Raw genomic sequence first — 23,593 nt, forward strand, 5'->3', positions numbered from 1 at the left:
GGTCCCTTTCTGTGAGCTTGTGTGGCCTACCACTTTGCGGCTGAGACGTTGTTGTCCTAGACATTTCCACTTCACAATAACAGCACTTACAGTTGACCAGGGCAGCTGTAGCAGGGCAGAAATTTGACTAATTTACTTGTTGGAAAGGTGCCATCCTATGACGGTGCCATGTTGAAAGTCACTGAGCTCTTCAGTAAGGCCATTCCCCTGACAATGTTTGTCTGTGGAGATTGCATGGCTGTGTTCTTGATTTGATTCACCTGTGAAAATTGGGTGTGGCCGAAATGCCGGAATCCACTAATTTCAATTTCTTTTTCTACATTTTGTTACATTACAGTCTTATTCAAAAATAATTTCCCCCTCATCAATCTACACTCAATATCCCATAATGGCAAAACAAAAACAGGTTTTTAGAAATTTTTGCAAAAACAAAAAGGAAATATGACATTTACACAAGTTTCTAGACTCCTTACTCAGTACTTTGTTGAAGCATCTTTGGCAGTGATTACAGCCTTGAGGCTTCTTGGGTATGACGCTCCAAACTTGGCACACCTGTATTTGGGGAGTTTCTCCCATTCTTCAGAGATGTTCGATCGGGTTCAAGTCCGGGCTCTGGCAGGGACACTCAAGGACATTCAGAGACTTGTCCCGAAGCCACTCCTGCATTGTCTTGGCTGTGTGCTTAGGGTTGTTGTCCTGTTGGAAGGTGAACCTTTGCCCCAGTCTGAGGTCCTGAGCAGCCGGGTTTTCATCAAGGATCTCTCTCTCTACTTTTCTCTGTTCATCTTTCCCTCAATCCTGACTAGTCTCCCAGTCCCTGCTGTTGAAAAACATCCCCACAGCATGATTCTGCCACCACCATGCTTTGCCGTAGGGATGGTGCCAGATTACCTCTAGACGTGACAATTGGCATTCAGTCCAAATATTTCAGTCTTGGTTTCATCAGACCAGATAATCTTGTTTCTCAAGGTCTGAGAGTCATTTAGGTGTTTTTTGGCAAACTCCAAGCGGGTTGTCATGTGCATTTTACTAAGGAGTGGCTTCCGTCTGGCCACTGTACCATGAAGGCCTGTACAAAATGTAAATGTAATGTAAATGTAAGGCCTGATTGGTGGAGTGCTGCAGAGATGGTTGTCCTTCTGGAAGGTTCTCCCATCTCCACAGAGGAACTCTGGAGCACTGTCAGAGTGACCATCGAGTTCTTTGTCACCTCCCTGACCAAGGCCCTTCTCCCCCAATTGTTCCGTTTGGCCGGGCGGACAGCACCACTGTGTTCTTGGGGACCTTCAATGCTGCAGAAATGTTTTGGTTCCTTTCCCTAGATCTTTGCCTTTGATATAACTCTGTCTCTGAGCTCTACGGACAAATCCGTCGACCTCAGGGCTTTGTTTTTTCTCTGGCATGCACTGTCAACTGTTTAACCTTATATAGACGTATGTGTGCCTTTCCAAATCTTGTCTAATCAATTGAATTGACCACAGGTGGACTCCTATCAAGTTGTAGAGACATCTCAAGGATGATCAATGGAAACAGGATGCACCTGAGCTAAATTTCGAGTCTCATAGCAAAGGGTCTTAATACTTATGTAAATAAGGTAGTTCTTTTTAAAATATTTATTACATTTGCAAATGTTTCTAAAAACCTGTATTCGCTTTGTCATTATGAGGTATTGTGTGTAGATTGATGAGGAAAAATCAATTTTAGAATAAGGTTGTGACATAATAAAATGTGGAAACGGGGAAGGGTTCTGAATAATTTCCTAATGCACTGTAAGTTTTTGATAGCTACAAAATGTCTGTTTGTAATATGACCTCTTAGATCAACTTGGACCAAACAGAAGATTGAGTCCTTTCTACCCACCAATACCTGGGGAATGTTTTGCGATTTAGCTGGTTTGTAAGCATGTGTGTGTGTGTGTGTGTTGTGTTATAATTACTGATTGATTGCTTAAACCAGAATTCCCAGCAGCTCTTATCTCTCTGCAAACATCAGTGTTTGTTTAGGAAATTTTGCTTGCCCATCACACTGGAGTCTACGAAATCAAACACACCTTGCGTAATCAACAGAAAATAAATACGTATTTTACCCAAGTCTGCAGCAAACAGGTTAAGCAGAATTGGGATGTATTGCCAGGAAGGAAGGGACAGTGTTGGAGAACCTTACCTTTTGGAGTGTTTAACCAGGGGACCAAACCAATCAACTTGTTTCTTCAATATACATTTTTAACAGAGTTGTGTGAATGCCAATGAACATCGGCAAAATGTTTGCATATTTAAACCAGCCTGATCTCACATGAACTGTTACAAAACATGAGAGCAGCGGTCAGTCTGGTTTCACAAGGCTACCAACTTATGTAGAAAGCTTGAGTGAGATTTGCTATGTGAATTTGACACATATTTGAATGTGAATTTGAATGTGACACGTTCCGGAGTTCCAAATTAAGCAGCAGCAGCTGAAAAGATGAGCTCCTACAAATATTGAAATTTAAATGTTTTTTTAGAGTAAAGTACATTGAAAACAAATCTAAAGAAAACTGCAAACTGAATAGGAGACCAAACAAGCAGCAAACAAAGAAGAAAGGCTTTTGAAAAAGTAACAATTTTTTCATAAAATTATACCGTTTTCTTAGCTAGCTAAGTTGTTTACCTGTTGCTAGGCAGTTGCTAGGGACATTCCTGGAAGAAGCTAGCTAGCTAACAAGGAGTGTCTAGTTGGCAGAAGAGAAGAAGGGACAAAGAAGGGACAAAGTGGGACAAAATAAGGACAGAAGAAAAGGGAAAGGGGGGAAAGGGGACATTAAGGTGAAGCAGTCCTCTAAAGACACAAAAGACAATAATACAAGAAACAACACTTCTATTGCCTCTCCCTCTACGATACGCACTTCCGGGTTGGAGCGAGTAGTTGCATTCCGCTTTGCTCCACAGGTAGTATTACATTTCATTTCATTACAGTACAACAGTTTGATTTGTTTGATCTTAGCTGGCTACATAGCCGTCTTTGTATCCAAGATAATTGTGTAGTCTAGAGTAATTGTCGAGGTTACCTAGCCAGTTAGAGGTTACCTAGCCAGCTACACTTTCAAACAAAGTCAACAACGCAGCCACTGCTAGCTAGCCTATTTCACCAGCCAGCAGTACTATATCATTTTAGTCAATAAGATTTTTTGCAACGTAAGCTTAACTTTCTGAACATTCGAGACGTGTAGTCCACTTGTCATTCCAATCTCCTTTGCATTAGCGTAGCCTCTTCTGTAGCCTGTCAACTATGTGTCTGTCTATCCCTGTTCTCTCCTCTCTGCACAGACCATACAAACGCTTCACACCGCGTGGCCGCTGCTACTCTAACCTGGTGGTCCCAGCGCACACGACCCACGTGGAGTTCCAGGTCTCAGGCAGCCTCTGGAACTGCCGATCTGCGGCCAACAAGGCAGAGTTCATCTCAGCCTATGCTTCCCTCCAGTCCCTCGACTTCTTGGCACTGACGGAAACATGGATTACCACTGATAACACTGCTACTCCTACTGCTCTCTCCTCGTCTGCCCACGTGTTCTCGCACACCCCGAGAGCTTCTGGTCAGCGGGGTGGTGGCACTGGGATCCTCATCTCTCCCAAGTGGACATTCTCTCTTTCTCCCCTGACCCATCTGTCTATCGCCTCCTTTGAATTCCATGCTGTCACAGTTACCAGCCCTTTCAAGCTTAACATCCTTATCATTTATCGCCCTCCAGGTTCCCTTGGAGAGTTCATCAATGAGCTTGACGCCCTGATAAGTTCCTTTCCTGAGGATGGCTCACCTCTCACAGTTCTGGGTGACTTTAACCTCCCCACGTCTACCTTTGACTCATTCCTCTCTGCCACCTTCTTTCCACTCCTCTCCTCTTTTGACCTCACCCTCTCACCTTCCCCCCCTACTCACAAGGCAGGCAATACGCTTGACCTCATCTTTACTAGATGCTGTTCTTCCACTAATCTCATTGCAACTCCCCTCCAAGTCTCCGACCACTACCTTGTATCCTTTTCCCTCTCGCTCTCATCCAACACTTCCCACACTGCCCCTACTCGGATGGTATCGCACCGTCCCAACCTTCGCTCTCTCTCCCCCGCTACTCTCTCCTCTTCCATCCTATCATCTCTTCCCTCTGCTCAAACCTTCTCCAACCTATCTCCTGATTCTGCCTCCTCAACCCTCCTCTCCTCCCTTTCTGCATCCTTTGACTCTCTATGTCCCCTATCCTCCAGGCCGGCTCGGTCTTCCCCTCCTGCTCCGTGGCTCGACGACTCATTGCGAGCTCACAGAACAGGGCTCCGGGCAGCCGAGCGGAAATGGAGGAAAACTCGCCTCCCTGCGGACCTGGCATCCTTTCACTCCCTCCTCTCTACATTCTCCTCTTCTGTCTCTGCTGCTAAAGCCAATTTCTACCACTCTAAATTCCAAGCATCTGCCTCTAACCCTAGGAAGCTCTTTGCCACCTTTTCCTCCCTCCTGAATCCTCCTCCCCCTCCTCCCCCCTCCTCCCTCTCTGCTGATGACTTCGTCAACCATTTTGAAAAGAAGGTCGACGACATCCGATCCTCGTTTGCTAAGTCAAACGACACCGCTGGTTCTGCTCACACTGCCCTACCCTGTGCTTTGACCTCTTTCTCCCCTCTCTCTCCAGATGAAATCTCGCGTCTTGTGACGGCCGGCCGCCCAACAACCTGCCCGCTTGACCCTATCCCCTCCTCTCTTCTCCAGACCATTTCCGGAGACCTTCTCCCTTACCTCACCTCGCTCATCAACTCATCCTTGACCGCTGGCTACGTCCCTTCCGTCTTCAAGAGAGCGAGAGTTGCACCCCTTCTGAAAAAACCTACACTCGATCCCTCCGATGTCAACAACTACAGACCAGTATCCCTTCTTTCTTTTCTCTCCAAAACTCTTGAACGTGCCGTCCTTGGCCAGCTCTCCTGCTATCTCTCTCAGAATGACCTTCTTGATCCAAATCAGTCAGGTTTCAAGACTAGTCATTCAACTGAGACTGCTCTTCTCTGTGTCACGGAGGTGCTCCGCACTGCTAAAGCTAACTCTCTCTCCTCTGCTCTCATCCTTCTAGACCTATCGGCTGCCTTTGATACTGTGAACCATCAGATCCTCCTCTCCACCCTCTCTGAGCTGGGCATCTCCGGCGCGGCCCACGCTTGGATTGCGTCCTACCTGACAGGTCGCTCCTACCAGGTGGCGTGGCGAGAATCTGTCTCCGCACCACGTGCTCTCTCCACTGGTGTCCCCCAGGGCTCTGTTCTAGGCCCTCTCCTATTCTCGCTATACACCAAGTCACTTGGCTCTGTCATATCCTCACATGGTCTCTCCTATCATTGCTATGCAGACGACACACAATTAATCTTCTCCTTTCCCCCCTCTGATAACCAGGTGGTGAATCGCATCTCTGCATGTCTGGCAGACATATCAGTGTGGATGACGGATCACCACCTCAAGCTGAACCTCGGCAAGACGGAGCTGCTCTTCCTCCCGGGGAAGGACTGCCCGTTCCATGATCTCGCCATCACGGTTGACAAATCCATTGTGTCCTCCTCCCAGAGTGCTAAGAACCTTGGCGTGATCCTGGACAACACCCTGTCGTTCTCAACTAACATCAAGGCGGTGACCCGTTCCTGTAGGTTCATGCTCTACAACATTCGCAGAGTACGACCCTGCCTCACGCAGGAAGCGGCGCAGGTCCTAATCCAGGCACTTGTCATCTCCCATCTGGATTACTGCAACTCGCTGTTGGCTGGGCTCCCTGCCTGTGCCATTAAACCCCTACAACTCATCCAGAACGCCGCAGCCCGTCTGGTGTTCAACTTTCCCAAGTTCTCTCACGTCACCCCGCTCCTCCGCTCTCTCCACTGGCTTCCAGTTGAAGCTCGCATCCGCTACAAGACCATGGTGCTTGCCTACAGAGCTGTGAGGGGAACGGCACCTCCGTACCTTCAGGCTCTGATCAGGCCCTACACCCAAACAAGGGCACTGCGTTCATCCACCTCTGGCCTGCTCGCCTCCCTACCTCTGAGGAAGTACAGTTCCCGCTCAGCCCAGTCAAAACTGTTCGCTGCTCTGGCACCCCAATGGTGGAACAAACTCCCTCATGACGCCAGGTCAGCGGAGTCAATCACCACCTTCCGGAGACACCTGAAACCCCACCTCTTTAAGGAATACCTAGGATAGGATAAAGTAATCCTTCTAACCCCCCCCCCCCCTAAAAGATTTAGATGCACTATTGTAAAGTGGTTGTTCCACTGGATATCATAAGGTGAATGCACCAATTTGTAAGTCGCTCTGGATAAGAGCGTCTGCTAAATGACTTAAATGTAAATGTAATGTAAATGAATTTCATTGCCCCTTTGCACAACCCCTAGACGAGGGGACTGGGGGTCCTCTCCCAAGAACATTTGACTGATTTTAAGCAAATTTCCTGGAATTCTACGTATTAGGCCTATGACCAGGGTGGACAATTAAAAAAAAAAACACAGGCCAGGTGAATTCAGGATGATTTGAACATTAAATGAACACATTTTACAACTTTGTTACTTTGAGTTTTGGTGGGAGGAAATTTGAAGTATGCTGATAATTTTTTTCAACATATTTGTTTTAGGTGGTTTGACACTAATGAAAAGAGACAGGGAGACAGGCAAATGGGAGAAACAGGGACAAGGTTGGAAGCAGAGATTGATCCCTGTTCTCAGGTGGAACGTTATATGTGACACGTGCCAGATACAACATGGCTCTGCACAGAAAATACTAATATTATTGGTTGATTGCAGTTGAGTGACACTATTTAAAATACTCAAATGCGGGACAACAGGATGATTTTGCGGGACCCACACACACAACAATCCCCCTAACGTTCATGGTGTAGTGCAAATATTTTAGGTGCCGGAGAGCAATACTAATGTAAATTACATCATAATTTCTCAATGTACCAACAGATCTTGCCTATTGAATATCATTATGGAATATCCACCTGACAGGTGTGGCATATCAAGAAGCTGATTAAACAGCATGATCATTACACAGGTGCAACTTGTGCTGGGGACAATAAAAGGCACTCTAAAATGTGCAGTTTTGTCACATCACAATGCCACAGATGTCTCAAGTTTTTTTGGAACGTGCAATTGGGCATGCTGACTGCAGGAATCTCCACCAGAGGTTTTGCCAGAGAATTGAATGTTAATTTCTTTACCATAAGCCACGGGATTGTCTAAGACCAGCCACCTGGACAGCTGATGAAACTGTGGGTTTGCACAACTGAAGAATTTCTGCACAAACTGTCAGAAACCGTCTCAGGAAAGCTCATCTGCGTGCTCGTCGTCCTCACCAGGGTCTTGATCTGACTGCAGTTTGGTGCCGTAACTAACTTCAGGGCAGCCTTCCGAGTGGCGTATTGGTCTAAGGTACTGCATCGCAGTGCTAGCTGTGCCACTAGAGATTCTGGGTTTGAGTCCAGACTCTGTCACAGCCGACCGCGACCGGGAGACATATGGGATGGTGCACAATTGTCCCAGCGTCGTCTGGGTTAGGGGAAGGTTTGGCCGGCAGGGACGTACTTTTCCCATCACGCACTAGCGATTCCTGTGGTGGGCTGGGCGCAGTGCACACTGACACGGTCGCCAGGTGTACAGTGTTTCCTCCAACACATTGGTGAGGCTGGCTTCCGGGTTAAGTGGGCATTGTGTCAAGAAGCAGTGCGGCTTGGTTGGGTTGTGTTTCGGAGGACGCACGGCTCTCGACCTTCGGCTCTCCCGAGTCCGTACCGGAGTCACAGCGATGAGACAAGACTTTAACTACTAATTGGATACCACAAAATTGGGGAGAAAAAGAGTGTAAAACAATATATACAGTTTACATACACCTTAGCCAAATCGGAAGTTTACATACACCTAAGCCAAATACATTTAAACTCAGTTTTTCACAATGCCTGACATTTAATCCTAGTAAAAATTCCCTGTCTTAGGTCAGTTAGGATCACCACTTTATTTTAAGAATGTGAAATGTCAAAATAATAGAAGAGAGTGATTTATTTAATGATTTATTTCACATTCCCAGTGGGTCAGAAGTTTACATACACTCAATTAGTATTTGGTAGCATTGCCTTTAAATTGTTTAACTTGGGACAAACGTTTTGGATAGCCTTCCACAAGCTTCCCACAATAAGTTGGGTGAATTTTGTCCCATTCCTCCTGACAGAGCTGCTGTAACTGAATCAGGTTTGTAGGCTTCCTTGCTCGCACACACTTTTTCAGTTCTGTCCACAAATGTCATATAGGATTGAGGTCAGGGCATTATGATGGTCACTCCAATCCCTTGACTTTGTTGTCCTTAAGCCATTTTGCTACAACTTTGGAAGTATGCTTGGGGTCATTCTCCATTTGGAAGACCCATTTGCGAACAAGCTTCAACTTCCTGACTGATCTCTTGAGATGTTGCTTCAATATAGCCACAATTTTCCTGTCTCATGATGTCATCTATTTTGTGAAGTGCACCAGTCCCTCCTGCAGCAAAGCATCCCCACAACATGATGCTGCCACCCCTGTGCTTCATGGTTGGGATGGTTTTCCTCGGCTTGCAAGTCTCCCCCTTTTTCCTCCAAACATAACGATGGTTATATGGCCAAACAGTTCTTTTTTTGTTTCATCAGACAAGAGGACATTTCTCCAAAAAGTACGATCTTTGTCCCCATGCGCAGTTGAAAACCATAGTCTGGCTTTTTATGGCGGTTTTGGAGCAATGGCTTCTTCCTTGCTGAGGGGCCTTTCAGATTATGTCGATATAGGACTCGTTTTACTATGGATATAGATACTTTGTACCTATTTCCTCCAGCATCTTCACAAGGTCCTTTGCTGTTGTTCTGGGATTGATTTGCACTTTTTGCATCTCTAGGAGACAGAACGTATCTCATTCCTGAGCGGTATGACGGCTGCGTGGTGCCATGGTGTTTACACTTGCGTACTATTGTTTGTACATATGAACGTGGTACCATCAGGCGTTTGCAAATTGCTCCCAAGGATTAACCAGACTTGTGGAGGTCTACAATTATTTTTCTGAAGTCTTAGCTGATTTCTTTAGATTTTCCCATGATGTCAAGCAAAGAGGCACTGAGTTTGAAGCTAGGCCTTGAAATACATCCACAGGTACACCTCCAATTGACTCAAATGATGTCAATTAGCCTATCAGAAGCTTCTAAAGCCATGACATCATTTTCTGGAATCTTCCAAGTTGTTTAATGGCACAGTCAACTTAGTGTATGTACATTTCTGAACCACTGGAATTGTGATACAGTGAATATAAGTGAAATAATCTGTCTGTAAACAATTGTTGGAAAAATAACTTGCGTCATACACAAAGTAGATGTCCTAACCGACTTGCCAAAACTATATTTTGTTAACAAGTGGTTTGTGGTGTGGTTGAAAACAAGTTTTAATTATTCCAACCTAAGTGTACGTAAACTTCCAACTTCAACTGTATATATATAATAATAATAATAATAATAATTACTTCAGGGGGCAAATGCTCACCTTCGATGGCCACTGGCACGCTGAAGAAGTGTGCTCTTCACGGATGAATTCCGGTTTCAACTGTACCGGGCAGATGGCCGACAGCGTGCATGGTATCGTGTGTGCGAGCGGTTTGCTGATGTCAACATTGTGAACAGAGTGCCCCATGGTGGTTGTGAGGTTATGGTATGGGCAGGCATAAGCTACGGACAACAAACACAATTGCATTTTATCGAAGGCAATTTGAATGCACAGAGATACCTTGACGAGATCCTGAGGCCCATTGTCGTGCCATTCTTCCGCCATCACCTCGTGTTTCAGCATGATAATGCACGGCCCCATGTCGCAAGGCTCTGTACACAACTCCTGGAAGCTGAAAATGTCCCAGTTCATTCATGGCCTGCAAACTCACCATACATGTCACCCATTGAGCAAGTTTGGGATGCTCTGGATTGGCATGTACGACAGCGTGTTTCAATTACCGCCAATATCCAGCAACTTTACACAGCCATTGAAGAGGAGTGGGCCATTTCACAGGCCACAATCAACAGCCTGATCAACGTGATCAATGTGATCAATGTGAAGGAGATGTGTCGCGCTGCATGATGCAAATGGTGGTCACACCAGATAAATTAGAAAGGGCGCAAATATTTTTTCACAGCACTGTATCAAGAAGCCTTTATAACTGTCCAAATAGGCTCTCTTTATTGAGAACTCTAATAGGCCAATTTGGGTTGACAAAGAAGAAGAAATGAATGCCCTATTTGGAGCATCATATTATCCCAACCAAAACAACCATTGACTGACCAGGTCTCTCTAAATCTCCCAACAATGCTATTTCTAGGGTCAATTTTAGAGTCATGTTATGCTTTTTCAACCATTCCTTGAACCTGAGACCAGAGACAGGCTACCTGAGGGCAATACCAGAACAAATGGTCTATTGATTCTGTGTCCTCGCAACAATTTCTGCAGAGCAGTGATGATTGTATGCCTCAAATAGTCTTGAATTTTGCGTTGTTTTATATATCAACTCATACATCCTGTGCCATGGAATTGGTACATCAAAAATCTCTTCCCAGCTATTTTGCAATCTGTATGGCACAGCTGTCAACATCCTGGTCCTCAAATGAAACTGGTATATTTTCCTATTTATGCTATTTTTGTTCCTCCGCCAGTTTTGATCCTTTATATTGGGCAGACAGACCAATTCCCTACCTCCTCCCGCTGCCACCTGCCTCCTCCATTTTTGAGGTAATGCTTTAATCAATTGGTTGTAAACTTGGATTGACCAGACCTTTCCATACAATTCTGACAGCGCCATGAAAAAGATAACTCTACCATTCCAATTTACAATATAATTTAAAAACAACATTCCCTTTTCAAACATATTTTCTATAAATACAGGTATTTTATCAACCAGCACATTTGAGATCAACCATAATATTTGTTGTAATATCTTTGTTCTATCTTTTCTGGGGGCTGAAATTTAAATAAATCATATCGTTCTTGAATAAATTCCTCCAGTTCTTTTCGTATCTCTGTAGTAACGTATTTATTGCTATCTACCTGTACTGTTAGTTCCTGTATTTCCCTTGTTAGTCTTGTCTCTTCGGACAGAAACGGCTTTTTCTTTACCGATGAATACTGAATTGAATGACCTCTGAAGCTACGTTTAAATGTATCACAAACAATAAGGGGATTTTCTGAACCTACAGTACCAGTCAAAAGTTTGGATACACCTACTCATTCAAGGGGTTTTCTTAATTTTGACCATTTCTACATTGTAGAATGATAGTGAAGACATCAAAACTATGAAATAACACATATGGAATCATGTAGTAACCAAACAAGTGTTAAACAAATCAAAATATATTTTAGATTCTTCAAATAAGCCGTCCTTTGCTATGATGACAGCTTTGCACACGCTTGGCACTTTACTTTTGTTTTCACATTTTCATATGCTTTTCCTATTGTGATATGCCCTGACCAGAACACCAAATTGGATGTCATTGGACCAGAGAATGGTGGAGCAACTCGTTCCAATAATCAAAGTTTGAATCAAAAATCACAAAATTGCTGGAGAATCTCAAAGCTGTAAAGAGATAAGTCAATCTATGACTGTCATCTGCATCATTGATTTTATCACATTGATCCTATTCCAATTCTCTGCTCTTTTTTTGCTTCTTGAGCCTGAAAGTGAAAGACTTTATATTATTATTGTTAGCTCACAGCTGCAGCAAACAGACCAGCAAAACATCTGTCCAGTTGACATATCAACTGGCCAGCAACATGACACATCAATCAACCAGAGTTTTGCCGTCTGTGTTTAGACTTCCAGCCGTATTAAAAGTTACTTTAAAAAGCAGCATCAGTGAAAAGCACAATGCTGTTCATTCAGAAATGTCTTCTGGGAATTGATAAGGGGATAAATTACCAACAAATATTGTATGAATGGCAAACTTTTTGCTGTAAAGCGAGATAGGGGAGACCAGATATTCCTGTGATGTCTGCAAGTGAGATTTCTGTGACTTTTAAAGTCAATACAATGTGTGATTTGTGACTTACAAGTTTTCCACTCAATGTTATTTGTATTGTTATTATTAAAAATAGAATACTTGGGACATAAAAAGGTTCTAAAACCCTAAAAAGGTTATTTGAGGAACCTGTTTAAAAGGTTCCTCAGGGAAAGGTTCCTGGAAGTACCGTTGGTGGTTCCACCGGTGTGGCAATCTGAGGAACTCAAAGGTGTCTCCATGAACCTTTTTATTTTTTATTTTAGAGTGGGTGTACTTCTATATGTGTAATCAGGTGCGCGTCTTTACTCAACATTGACAGGAGCGCTCCAAAAGACAATGAATAAAATTGACAAAACTCATAAATGGAACGAAATAAACCAAAACGTGTTTCTTACAAGTGTAGTATAGGTTATGAGCTCTGCAAACAATGTGTCCACTCCGACAAAGAGAATGGTAAATGACTATAAAATAATATATTGAATGCATTAGCAGAAATTACAGTAACCAAAGAAATATTGTAGATTAGAAATGATGGGAATTAACAGTAAATGTAGGCTACTACTGGTGACATGTAATGGGGGAATTGAGAGACACTAACATCAAAGGGCCAACAATTAACACAATGAAGTTATGAAACAGTGAACGTGCACAAAATGGTTGGAGAGCGCATTCTAGAGAGAGATGTGCCTTGTGCATCTTAGCCACGCTCCCTTTCTTCTTGGACCGTGGCATCCCTGGGGCCTCCTCAATGGATTAGTCCACTGAGACAGGCGTGAATCATACAGGTGTCTCATGTGGCATGAAAAAAATCTATTTGCTACAACAAAACATATTGGTCGACCAACAGCCTATCGACCACATATTCAGATCTATATTTGCTGGAAAGTTTTAGGCTAATTTGACATCACATGATGATACTGAACGGTTTAATCTAAATCCCTTCATTCGAAGACTCAATCATGGACACTCTTACTGACAGTTGTGGCTGCTTTGTGTGATGTATTGTTGTCTCTATCTTCTTGCTCTTTGTGCGGTTGTCTGTGCCCAATAATGTTTGTACCATGTGTTGCTACCATGTTGTTATGTTGTGTTGCTACCATGCTGTGTTGTCATGTGTTGCTGCGTTGGTATGTTTACATCTTAAGTCTCTCTTTATGTAGTGTTGTCTCTCTTGTTGTGATGTGTGTGTTTTTGTATTTTTGTATTTTTTAAATATTTTTAATCCCAGGCCCCCCATCCCCGCAGGAAACCTTTTGGTAGGCCGCCATTGTAAATAAGAAATTGTTCTTAACTGACTTGCCTAGTTAAATATCGGTTATATAAAGAATACCTTAACTGCTGCTAACTCACTAAAGGCCAAGCTATGAAAGCTACCATGGCTCAGGGATGGGAAAATCCACCACTCAAGAGACTAAATGTCTCCTAATTCTTTTTTGCCCGGTGCCTCATTGAGTGAGAGTAATAAGTCATTTTTTTAAAATGTATTTATTGGATGATGAATTGTTTTATTTATGATGTAAGCTGCTGATACGATCCTGATAAATACAAATACACATTGTTCACACTTGGGTTGTGTTCATTAGGGCAACCCTTATTGGACAAGTTCAGATGTTCCCTTCCTGTTTAACTCCGTTTTGGACAGTTATCTTCCGTTTCGTGCCAAATGAACACGACCCTGTGTTTCTTTCTCCTACATCGATTGGTCTCCTCTGGCTGAATGGGAGCTGCGCTGTGTTTTCGTCCCAGGTTAAGTGCTGTACATTTTTCTAGTGGATGTCGGAATATCGCTTGAACTTCAAATCCGGTTGCCTGGCTACCCAAACTCCTTGCTCCGGCCAAACGTTATGCCATGGAAGAACTCAGTTTGAGTCATCAGGCAGCCAATCCGGACCTTTGCGGATCACAACCAGCGGACAAGGACCTTGTCTCCGTCTTCGATGGAGTAGAACTGCAGCGGTTTCAGGTCGTTGTCGATCTCAATCTCTTTGCCCTCCATCTGAGGAAAGACAAATGTTGTTTTAGGGAGCCCATTCCACTGCTAAGAAAGTGGGACTGTACCATTGGTCTATTAAACAGATTCACCTATGAGTGGCGAGTATGGTTACACCAACACAGAAATAAAACTAGACTGTGGGCTAGTCTAGGTGAGTAAGACCATTTCACCTAGTCTATTCAGACCCCTTTACCGTTGAGGTAGTATAGGGCAGTTGCTGTTGTCAGTAAACCTCTTTACCTTTGAGCTAGTGTAGGAGAGTTTCAACTCAGCACCCGGTATCTTTAGAAGTCTGTAGAGCAGCCCCTTCACTTTCTGAACGATCATGGAATCTAAAACACATCAAAAGAGTGGAGTGACCCCTGAATATCTTTATTAAAATGCAATAGGTTACCATCACTTCAATTGCTCTTACACTGAAGGTCACACACAGATGGCGCCATTTCATTAGGATCTTACATGCATGATCTCCCATTGGCACAAAGAGATTGAAGAGTATGAAAACAGTGGACAAGTAGAACTATTTAACTATTTATCCAAGCAACACTTTATGATTTGGCGTGCCATTTTCACGTGGGTCTATGGTCAAAAGAGGACAACTTGATGCATATTGTGCACACTGCCCAAAACATTCCAAAGTCTGCAGTTGTTGGATGTTGACACGATACAAAAACGTCCAACATGTGTCCTATTGCCTAGTAAAGGGTCTCTTACTAGAATTCCACACAGGTATCGAGGGTGTCAAGTAGATGTACTTTCCTTTGGCTCAGCTCGGTTCAGTGCTATGAAAAGTCTATTTGGGGGGGAGGGGGGGGAAATCGGGGTCCTGACCTCCTTGCATATTTTGTATTGTTATTTGAAAGCACAGTCAGAAATGACAGAGGGAGAAACATTAAGAGGAACAGACATTTTCCAGGGGCTATATGTGAGTCTGAGTCTTGCACATGTGAAAAGTCCTCTAACATCCATGCACATCTCAATTCATTAGCTTAGCTACCGAACATAATATTATAATAATAATATTAAAACGCCATCTAACTAGCTGATGATGACAGGTGGGGGACTTTACCTGGGAGTTTCTTCACCACAGATTTTCGGTCCGTCTCATCTGGACAAACAAATGTTATGCCTGGTGGGGGAAGTTTGAAATGCTATATTACTCTTAAGAACTAATTAAGCAATAAGGCCCGAGGGGATGTGGTATATGGCCAATATACCATGGCTAAGGGCTGTTCTTACGCACAACGCAACGCGGAGTGCTAGGACAAAGCCACTAGCCGTGGTATATTTGCCATATATCACAAACCCACGAGGTGCCTTATTGCTATTATAAACTGGTTACCAACATAATTAGAGCAGTAAAAATAAATGTTTTGTCATACCGTCTGATATACAGTACCACGGCTTTCAGCCAAATCATCATTCAGGGCTTGAACCACCCAGTTTATAATGCAATTTTGATACTCTGGCTCATCTCCTGAGTAAATATCGAGATGTGTTTATTGGGGCACCGCACATGCAGTTCCGGGAAAGAGATTATTACGGTTTATTAGCAAATCATTAAAAAAATCTAATTCCAGAACTTGTTTCATAATCACTGCTTTACACAAATGTGTGCAGCCTCGGAATTTGTAACTTGACGCAGCTACACAGGATCGCCATTTTGCATCGCTAATTGCGTTCTTGCGTTGTGTACTGTATAAATTAGACTTAAGAGAAGTGAGAAGGACTCACTTAAGAGCTGGTTTTTCAGTGCAAATGGCTCCTGCTTCTTCAGTTCGCTGTCTTCTGGAGCTCCGTATTCTGAAAAACAAAAGAGAATCGAGCCTCTCCGTCAATTCATTGAACTCATAATGACTACAGGGCGAGAATTAGGATCACCATTGTCTCTTTGTAAGAGTGACATGGGTTGCGTGGTATCACTTCTTTCTCGGGATATGGGTAGCAGTGCGGCAGATGTTTTTTTTCTTCAGAAATGCCTATAGTGGAGTAGATATAGGATGGGCTGTACCACTTCTCAGTGTGAAATAGGGTGTTGCAGCCGAGTGCCGGGGAAACCTTGGGAGGAATGTACCACTCTTGACTCACTCTGTATGAGACTCTGATAGCGGGGGTGCTGTGCGGTGAATTCAGCACTGGGGCGGTTCTGCTGGGGGTCTCGGTGTCCCCCGGATGCCAGCCACTCTAGCCCGAACATCTTGCAGTAGTCCAGCTCCGCCCCCCTCCTGTCCTCAGGCAGGACCTACAGGTAACCACGGTAACAGGGAAGGAGAATGGAGGATTTCAGCAAGCGCATCTGCAAACACTGATGCATTCATAGTGGGAGATGCGAGAAGGAAACGTATATAGCTTTAAAAAGGAACCGTTCACAATGTCTAGATAAAAGTTGTGTAGATCCAGCTACTATATGCCTCAATCTCGAATGAAGATATAGTAAGCACTGTCTAATTTCCTGGTTTTCTTCGGTGCATATCTTTTCCATTCATTTGGGATGGAGGGATAGAGCTGGATCTACCACTGCGATTACGTTAGGTTTGCGCGCGCAGTGGCTGACCATTAATCGCACCAGTATAAATTGCATGTCGGCCATGTGGGGATCAACTGTAAGGAGCTGGGTCTGTCGTTCAGAACCGGGTATATTAAAATGGAGCTTAAATGAACACACCCAGGTTTGGCGGTAGTGTTAAAACAGAGGACGGGGCCTCACCGTCCACCTGTTGAGGGCCTCCAGCCGGCCCACCCTGGCAATAAGCAGCTGCATGGCCGTGCCGGGGTTCCTTTCCTGGCTCAGCAGGGGGTTCTGCCGACACGACAACCGGACCAGGCTCTGCAGCTTCTCTAGCTCGTTTATTACCGACCACTGTGTGTGTGTGTCAATGAGTGTGTCAGTGAGTGAATGAGATTGTAAGAGTGTGTGTCGGTGAGTGTGTGTTTGTGTGCGATTTTTTAAAATTGTTGTACGTATTGCCGTGTCAGTGTGTAAGCACAAGCGAGTGTATGTGTAGGGTTGAGTGAGAGAGAGAGAGAGAGAGAGAGAGAGAGAGAGAGAGAGAGAGAGAGAGAGAGAGAGAGAGAGAGGAGATAAAGGGTTGAGTTAGAAGAAGGATTTCACATTCTCTCTTACTATCCATCTTTACAGAACAAGTATGAACTTTTTGCAGACTAGTGACATTCATCAAATTTGTTTAGTAATTAATAATTTATATAACCGGATATATTTCACTACGATTTACTCACAAACAACACTCACCTCTGAAATGTTGTTGCTGTTAACTGCGAGAATTTTCAGGGCAGGAAACATAGCTGTTTTGCAACCTGCAGAAGAAGTGATAAAATAACAATTTACAGAGTCTTACCAGTATACTCAATGCCGATCTTTCGCCCTTACAGTTCTACACATTGTCAAATGCCCGTGTCATCGAAACACATATCCACATGCATAAAAACATTTCTGGGATCTTGTTCAACTACCTCTACTGCTATGCTAACTCAACTTGACTTCCATTAACAAACACGTCAAAAAAAAAATATGTTACGTTTTTTTCCAAACAATGTCCGACGTAAACTTTACCAGGCAGTGCGTCATCAAACCGCAAGGTTGACAAACCAGTCTTAGACATATTTAAATTCTCCAGTCTGAAATTCATGAAAAGCATGGATGTAAAAGGTTACACTTTATGGTAAATTACATTATAAATGCTACATAGGTTATTATAAATGTTACAAATGCTTATTCACTGAAATGCTAATGTTTACAAATAATGACATTTATTAGGATAATAGTATACATTTTGTTGTTGTTGTTGATAATGCTCATGAAAGTAAAGTACTCCCAAAAACTATAAATGCACAAGTCGAAGCTAACAGGCCTATGTCATTTAAAATAAGATGTAGTGAACTGTTATGAGAAGTATCTGTGTTGATACGGTTATGCCCGCTCTTACCTAGGCAGTTCGCCAATACTCAGTACGGTTCCATCAACCAAAGGGTTTGTTGAGACATCCAAAAGTGTCAAAGACTGTAAGACATTGTTAGGCCTGTGCGAAAGAGGCGGAAATACAAGTCAGTCCTATATGTTGCTTTAGAAATAAAAAAAACTACATCGGAACAGAGACCCAAAACGGACGGCTAAAACCTTACTTCTGTAGTTCAGTGATGTCATTCTCAGAGGCGTAGAGCTCTTCCAGCAGTGGCCACATGGGGGCGCACTCAAGCAGCTAACAGACCAACACCAAAGGGAGAGGGGATAAATGTAAAGAGACAGCATATAGATCAGTTCTTCTCATTTCATTAGGCCTTCACATGTTTGCACCAGCTTGTTAATTAACATATTGTGCACTGCAACTTAATTATCTATTACCGTATTAACTGGTACAAAAACACCTTTAAAAACAAAATCAGCCTACAAAATTGTATTTCCTTCACATGGGATCGATCCGAACTAATCTTTTATCAATTCCTCACATCCTATCTCCTTGCCTCCTTCTCAACCATATTGGTGGATAAAATCCAAGGTTTTTCCCCTCCAACCTTCTTCTCCAACGGGTGTTTGAGAAGGATGTAAGCACAGAGGATGCAAGGAATTGAGGAAAGATTAATTGAAAAAGAGACCCGTAATGCCTAAGGGAAAGGTACAGGGTGGAGGCTGTCACCTGAGGCCACGTGAGGGCACAGTTGGTGAGGGAGAGGACCCTGAGGCAGGAGAAGGCCCGAGGTCGCACCGTAGGGTTGGAGGGCACACGCAGTCTGTTGTGGCTGAGGGGAAAGAGGACAAGAGAGACAGTCAGTGAGGGGATCAGAGTTTGAGAAAAGTGAGGCACAAAAACACACACACATCATTATTCAGCGTGATCTACCTGAGCTGAAGCTCTTTGAGTTCCTCCATCTGCTCCGTGACGGCCATCACGTCGTCCCAGCAGCACAGGAGGTTCCCACACAGGTCCAACATCAGCACGTCTGACAGGGACCATTAAGGATGTAGTAGTAGCGCACCATCAGCTAAATGTCCAATCAACGCTTCCCCCAAGCTCATTAAATTGGGTGGGTGGACGGTACATTTACTAATGAGACACATAGGGTTGCGTCCCAAATAACACACACATTCGCTAAAGTGTACTACTTTTGACCAGAGCCCTAGTCAAAAGTAGTGCACTATATAGGGAAAAGGGGTGCCATTTGGGACGCAAACATGGTGTAAAGTAGCTACATACCTACATACATACTAGCTTTTTCAAGCTTTTTCAAGCAGAAATTTGCTTCCTGCAACACAAATTCAAAAAAGTTCTGGGACACCGTGAAGTCCATGGAGAATAAGAACACCTCCTCCCAGCTTCCAACCGCCCTGAAGATAGGAAACACTGTCACCACCGACAAATCCACTATAATTGAGAATTTCAATAAGCATTTTTCTACGGCTGGCCATGCTTTCCACCTGGCTACCCCTACCCGGGACAACAGCACTGCCCTCCCCTCTGCTACTCGCCCAAGCCTTCCCCATTTCTCTTTCTCCCAAATACAGTCAGCTGATGTTCTTAATGAGCTGCAAAATCTGGACCCTTACAAATCAGCCGGGCTAGATAATCTGGACCCTTTCTTTCTAAAACTATCTGCTGAAATTGTTGCCACCCCTATTACTAGCCTCTTCAACCTCTCTTTCGTGTCGTCTGAGATCCCCAAAGATTGGAAAGCAGCTGCGGTTATCCCCCTCTTCAAAGGGGGGGACACCCTTGACCCTAACTGCTACAGACCTATATCTATCCTACCCTGCCTTTCTAAGGTCTTCGAAAGCCAAGTCAACAAACAGATTACCGACCATTTCGAATCACACCACACCTTCTCCGCTATGCAATCTGGTTTCAGAGCTGGTCATGGGTGCACCTCAGCCACGCTCAAGGTCATAAACGATATCGTAACCGCCATCGATAGGAAACAATACTGTGCAGCCGTATTCATTGACCTGGCCAAGGCTTTTGACTCTGTCAATCACCACATCCTCATTGGCAGACTCGACAGCCTTGGTTTCTCTAATGATTGCCTCGCCTGGTTCACCAACTACTTCTCTGATAGAGTTCAGTGTGTCAAATCGGAGGGTCTGTTGTCCGGGCCTCTGGCAGTCTCTATGGGGGTGCCACAGGGTTCAATTCTTGGACCGACTCTCTTCTCTGTTTACATCAATGATGTCGCTCTTGCTGCTGGTGATTCTCTGATCCACCTCTACGCAGACGACACTATTCTGTATACTTCTGGCCCTTCTTTTGACACTGTGTTAACAACCCTCCAGGCGAGCTTCAATGCCATACAACTCTCCTTCCGTGGCCTCCAACTGCTCTTAAATACAAGTAAAACCAAATGCATGCTCTTCAACCGATCGCTGCCTGCTCCTGCCCGCCTGTCCAACATCACTACTTTGGACGGCTCTGACTTAGAATATGTGGACAACTACAAATACCTAGGTGTCTGGTTAGACTGTAAACTCTCCTTCCAGACCCACATCAAACATCTCCAATCCAAAGTCAAATCTAGAATTGGCTTCCTATTCCGCAACAAAGCATCCTTTACTCATGCTGCCAAACATACCCTTGTAAAACTGACCATCCTACCAATCCTCGACTTCGGTGATGTCATTTACAAAATAGCCTCCAAAACCCTACTCAATAAATTGGATGCAGTCTATCACAGTGCCATCCGTTGTCACCAAAGCCCCATATACTACCCACCACTGCGACCTGTACACTCTCGTTGGCTGGCCCTCGCTTCATACTCGTCGCCAAACCCATTGGTTCCAGGTCATCTACAAGACCCTGCTAGGTAAAGTCCCCCCTTATCTCAGCTCGCTGGTCACCATAGCAGCACCTACCCGTAGCACGCGCTCCAGCAGGTATATCTCTCTAGTCACCCCCAAAACCAATTCTTCCTTTGGACGCCTCTCCTTCCAGTTCTCTGCTGCCAATGACTGGAACGAACTACAAAAATCTCTGAAACTGGAAACACCTATCTCCCTCACTAGCTTTAAGCACCAGCTGTCAGAGCAGCTCATAGATTACTGCACCTGTACATAACCCATCTACAATTTAGCCCAAACAACTACCTCTTTACCTACTGTATTTATTTATTAATTTATTTTGCTCCTTTGCACCCCATTATTTCTGTCTCTACTTTGCACTTTCTTCCAATGCAAACCAACCATTCCAGTGTTTTTTTTTAGTTTTTATTTTACTTGCTGTGTTGTACTCACTTCGCCTCCATGGCCTTTTTATATTTTTATTTATTTATACATATATCTGTTTGCCTTCACCTCCCTTATCTCACCTCACTTGCTCACATTGTATATAGACTTATTTTTTTATCTTTTTCACTGTATTATTGACTATATGTTTGTTTTTACTCCATGTGTAACTATGTGTTGTTGTATGTGTCGAACTGCTTTGCTTTATCTTGGCCAGGTCGCAATTGTAAATGAGAACGTGTTCTCAATTTGCCTACCTGGTTAAATAAAGGTTAAATAAATAAATAAATACCACAATAAGTCCAGGTCAGAGATGTGCACTCAAGTATTATTAACATGAACAATTTCATATGATTGATAGTTGTAACTTTTTGGACATGAGCACTTATTTAACTAATTAAAAGCTTCTAAATGAAAGGATACGGGGAGTGGTGTTTCGGATTTCATTTGCAGAGCCCGGGCTGGAAACCTCGCACAATCTCAGGGCAACATCGGTCAGGTTTTCCACCCTGCGGAGGAGCACAGATGACAACAACGCATTTCACTGAATAAGTACAGATGACTGCAGATCAGACAAGTGAAACTCTGTTGGAGTGTGGTGCAGTTCAACAGTCCCAACTCAAGTGCATTAGTCTACTTTTTGTAACCATTCTTTACTTAATATTTATTTAACCTTTATTTAACCAGGGAATACCCTTTAGGTTAGAAACCTATTTTGCGAGGGGGGCCTGATACTGGCATCCTCTGGTATAGGTGGCATGCTTTAACAATATTCCAAACAGTACATACAGAGTTGACCGTACAAATAAGCACTCTTAGGGACAGATTCCCTGAGTCAGATTAAGCCTAGTCCTGGACTAAAATGCACTCTCACTCTCAGGCTCCAAAGCCTTGTTGTCCCCTTACTTCTGTTTCTCTGTGATGGCCTCGAAGCCCACCATCTCCACCGTCCTCGTGGAGATCTGGATCTCCTCTCCCAAGACCTGCTGGACCTCCATCTCGTAACGCCGCCTGATGGCCGTCAGGTAGTCCACCCCGAAGCTGGCCTTCTTGGGCCGGACGAAAGAGCCTCCCTTCGGGTGCCTTAGGTGGGGTGGAGGGGGAGAGAACCTTTGTCTGAGAGCAGCAAACACATAATGGCCACATTCCAAACCCCCCAAAATTATGTTTCCTATTTTCTTTTTTGAGGGTGGAGACTTCATTTTTGCCAGAACTCTCAATTCTTAACACGTATGAACACAGAAATGAATAACGCAGCTGACCAAATTACGCAATATTTGATTTATGGGTTAACAGAGATTAGGATGACAACCATCTCAACAGGCCAGTGCAATTTCATGCTACCATCATGGAGATACTAGATAGGGTTTACTTTACCTGCAAGTGAAGTAGTGGACACCTTCATGGGTGCCATCGTGTTTGCCTCGATCAGGGTTGTCCCACTCCACACCAAGCCACAACCCTAAGCACAGAGGCATTGGTAAGCACAGGCACTGAATAAGTACTTGGTTATAGTACATGACCAAGAATAATGGAGAATTTCTCTCAAACAGTGCTGCCACACCCACTGTGGATAACGCTTATGTTATTTTGCCTATTATATCCATATCCCAAGCAGTCTGTAGCTAGTTAGCTTACCTGCAGTTGGTGGTACAGTGCCAACAAACCGCACCGTGCCACGCTCCCCGTCACAAGCCACACGTCGGCCCACTGCGTCTGATGGAAGGCCCTCGTGCATGGTGGTGGGTTGTATCTGGTCAGGGACTCTCATTGTACTCACTGTATCTATAACGTTGGGTATAATTCTACCTATATATGTACAATGAAAAATAATGAGCAGGTAAAGCCTTCTGTACTTACTGTACTTTGACAGCGATATTTAAGAAAGAGTTAGGTAATAACGTTATAGTATCTAGCTAAAATACTTGCTGTCATGTCAACTCCCAGGAATCTGCGTTTAGCTTTATTTGCTTGGCTAGCTAGATTAGCTACAGCAAATATCTTCACTGCCAAAGAAACACGATTACCACTTATCCACAGAATAAATATGCTGTTATTTCCAAATATTCGTTTGAAAGTTACCTTAATCAGAGTGTGTTGGTCATATTTCGCAGCAGCATAAATAATCACAGCTCACAACATCCCGACAGGAAGTAACTGAATATGATGATGCACACGTTTGCCGTACAAGTTTGATAGATTATTAATGATTAAGTTCGGCAATAAACGTTATTTTAGTATCATTATTTAAATAGCTATCATCGTTATAATCAGTTAACAATTAATGCATCTATATTTAGATCAATGGATGAAAGCCCACCCGTATGTT

At 43.8% G+C, this 23,593-nt stretch overlaps 2 protein-coding genes across 4 annotated transcripts; one reads left to right on the forward strand and one right to left on the reverse strand.

Moving 5' to 3' along the window:
* The first annotated feature begins 4,543 nt into the window (after positions 1–4,543).
* Positions 4,544–6,359, forward strand: LOC129838866 (uncharacterized). The gene is made up of 2 exons (XM_055906102.1): positions 4,544–5,214; positions 5,410–6,359. The coding sequence occupies exon 2, from the start codon at positions 5,455–5,457 to the stop codon at positions 6,202–6,204; it is 750 nt and encodes a 249-aa protein (XP_055762077.1). The 5' UTR covers positions 4,544–5,214; positions 5,410–5,454; the 3' UTR covers positions 6,205–6,359.
* A 7,153-nt stretch (positions 6,360–13,512) lies between these two features.
* Positions 13,513–23,534, reverse strand: tbce (tubulin folding cofactor E). Of its 3 annotated transcripts, none has more exons than XM_055906058.1 (17): positions 23,347–23,534; positions 22,903–23,073; positions 22,642–22,726; positions 22,171–22,347; positions 21,688–21,773; positions 18,896–18,995; positions 18,692–18,794; positions 18,180–18,256; positions 17,984–18,076; positions 17,611–17,675; positions 17,290–17,354; positions 16,747–16,899; positions 16,128–16,281; positions 15,774–15,842; positions 15,109–15,168; positions 14,280–14,371; positions 13,513–14,042 (listed from the first exon to the last, which is right to left on the reverse strand). In XM_055906058.1, exons 2-17 carry the CDS (start codon positions 23,033–23,035, stop codon positions 13,947–13,949), a joined length of 1,608 nt encoding a protein of 535 aa, XP_055762033.1. In that variant the 5' UTR covers positions 23,036–23,073; positions 23,347–23,534; the 3' UTR covers positions 13,513–13,946. The 3 variants fall into 3 exon arrangements, with proteins under 3 accessions (XP_055762033.1, XP_055762048.1, XP_055762042.1); XM_055906073.1 differs by having other exon boundaries at positions 22,903–23,079; XM_055906067.1 differs by having other exon boundaries at positions 22,903–23,084.
* Between the last annotated feature and the right edge of the window lie 59 nt (positions 23,535–23,593).

The sequence above is a fragment of the Salvelinus fontinalis genome, chromosome 3, assembly GCF_029448725.1.
Source record: "Salvelinus fontinalis isolate EN_2023a chromosome 3, ASM2944872v1, whole genome shotgun sequence".
NCBI lineage: Eukaryota > Metazoa > Chordata > Actinopteri > Salmoniformes > Salmonidae > Salvelinus > Salvelinus fontinalis.

Excerpts from the sequence above, each read along its gene's own strand:
- LOC129838866 (XM_055906102.1), top strand. The coding sequence starts at position 5,455 with ATGACGGATCACCACCTCAAGCTGAACCTCGGCAAGACGGAGCTGCTC.
- tbce (XM_055906058.1), bottom strand. The coding sequence starts at position 23,035 with ATGAGAGTCCCTGACCAGATACAACCCACCACCATGCACGAGGGCCTT. Across the intron at positions 22,348-22,641 it reads GTCCACTACTTCACTTGCAG|GCACCCGAAGGGAGGCTCTT; the intron begins GTAAAGTAAACC and ends ACCCCACCTAAG. Across the intron at positions 14,372-15,108 it reads TGTGGTGAAGAAACTCCCAG|ATTCCATGATCGTTCAGAAA; the intron begins GTAAAGTCCCCC and ends GATGTGTTTTAG.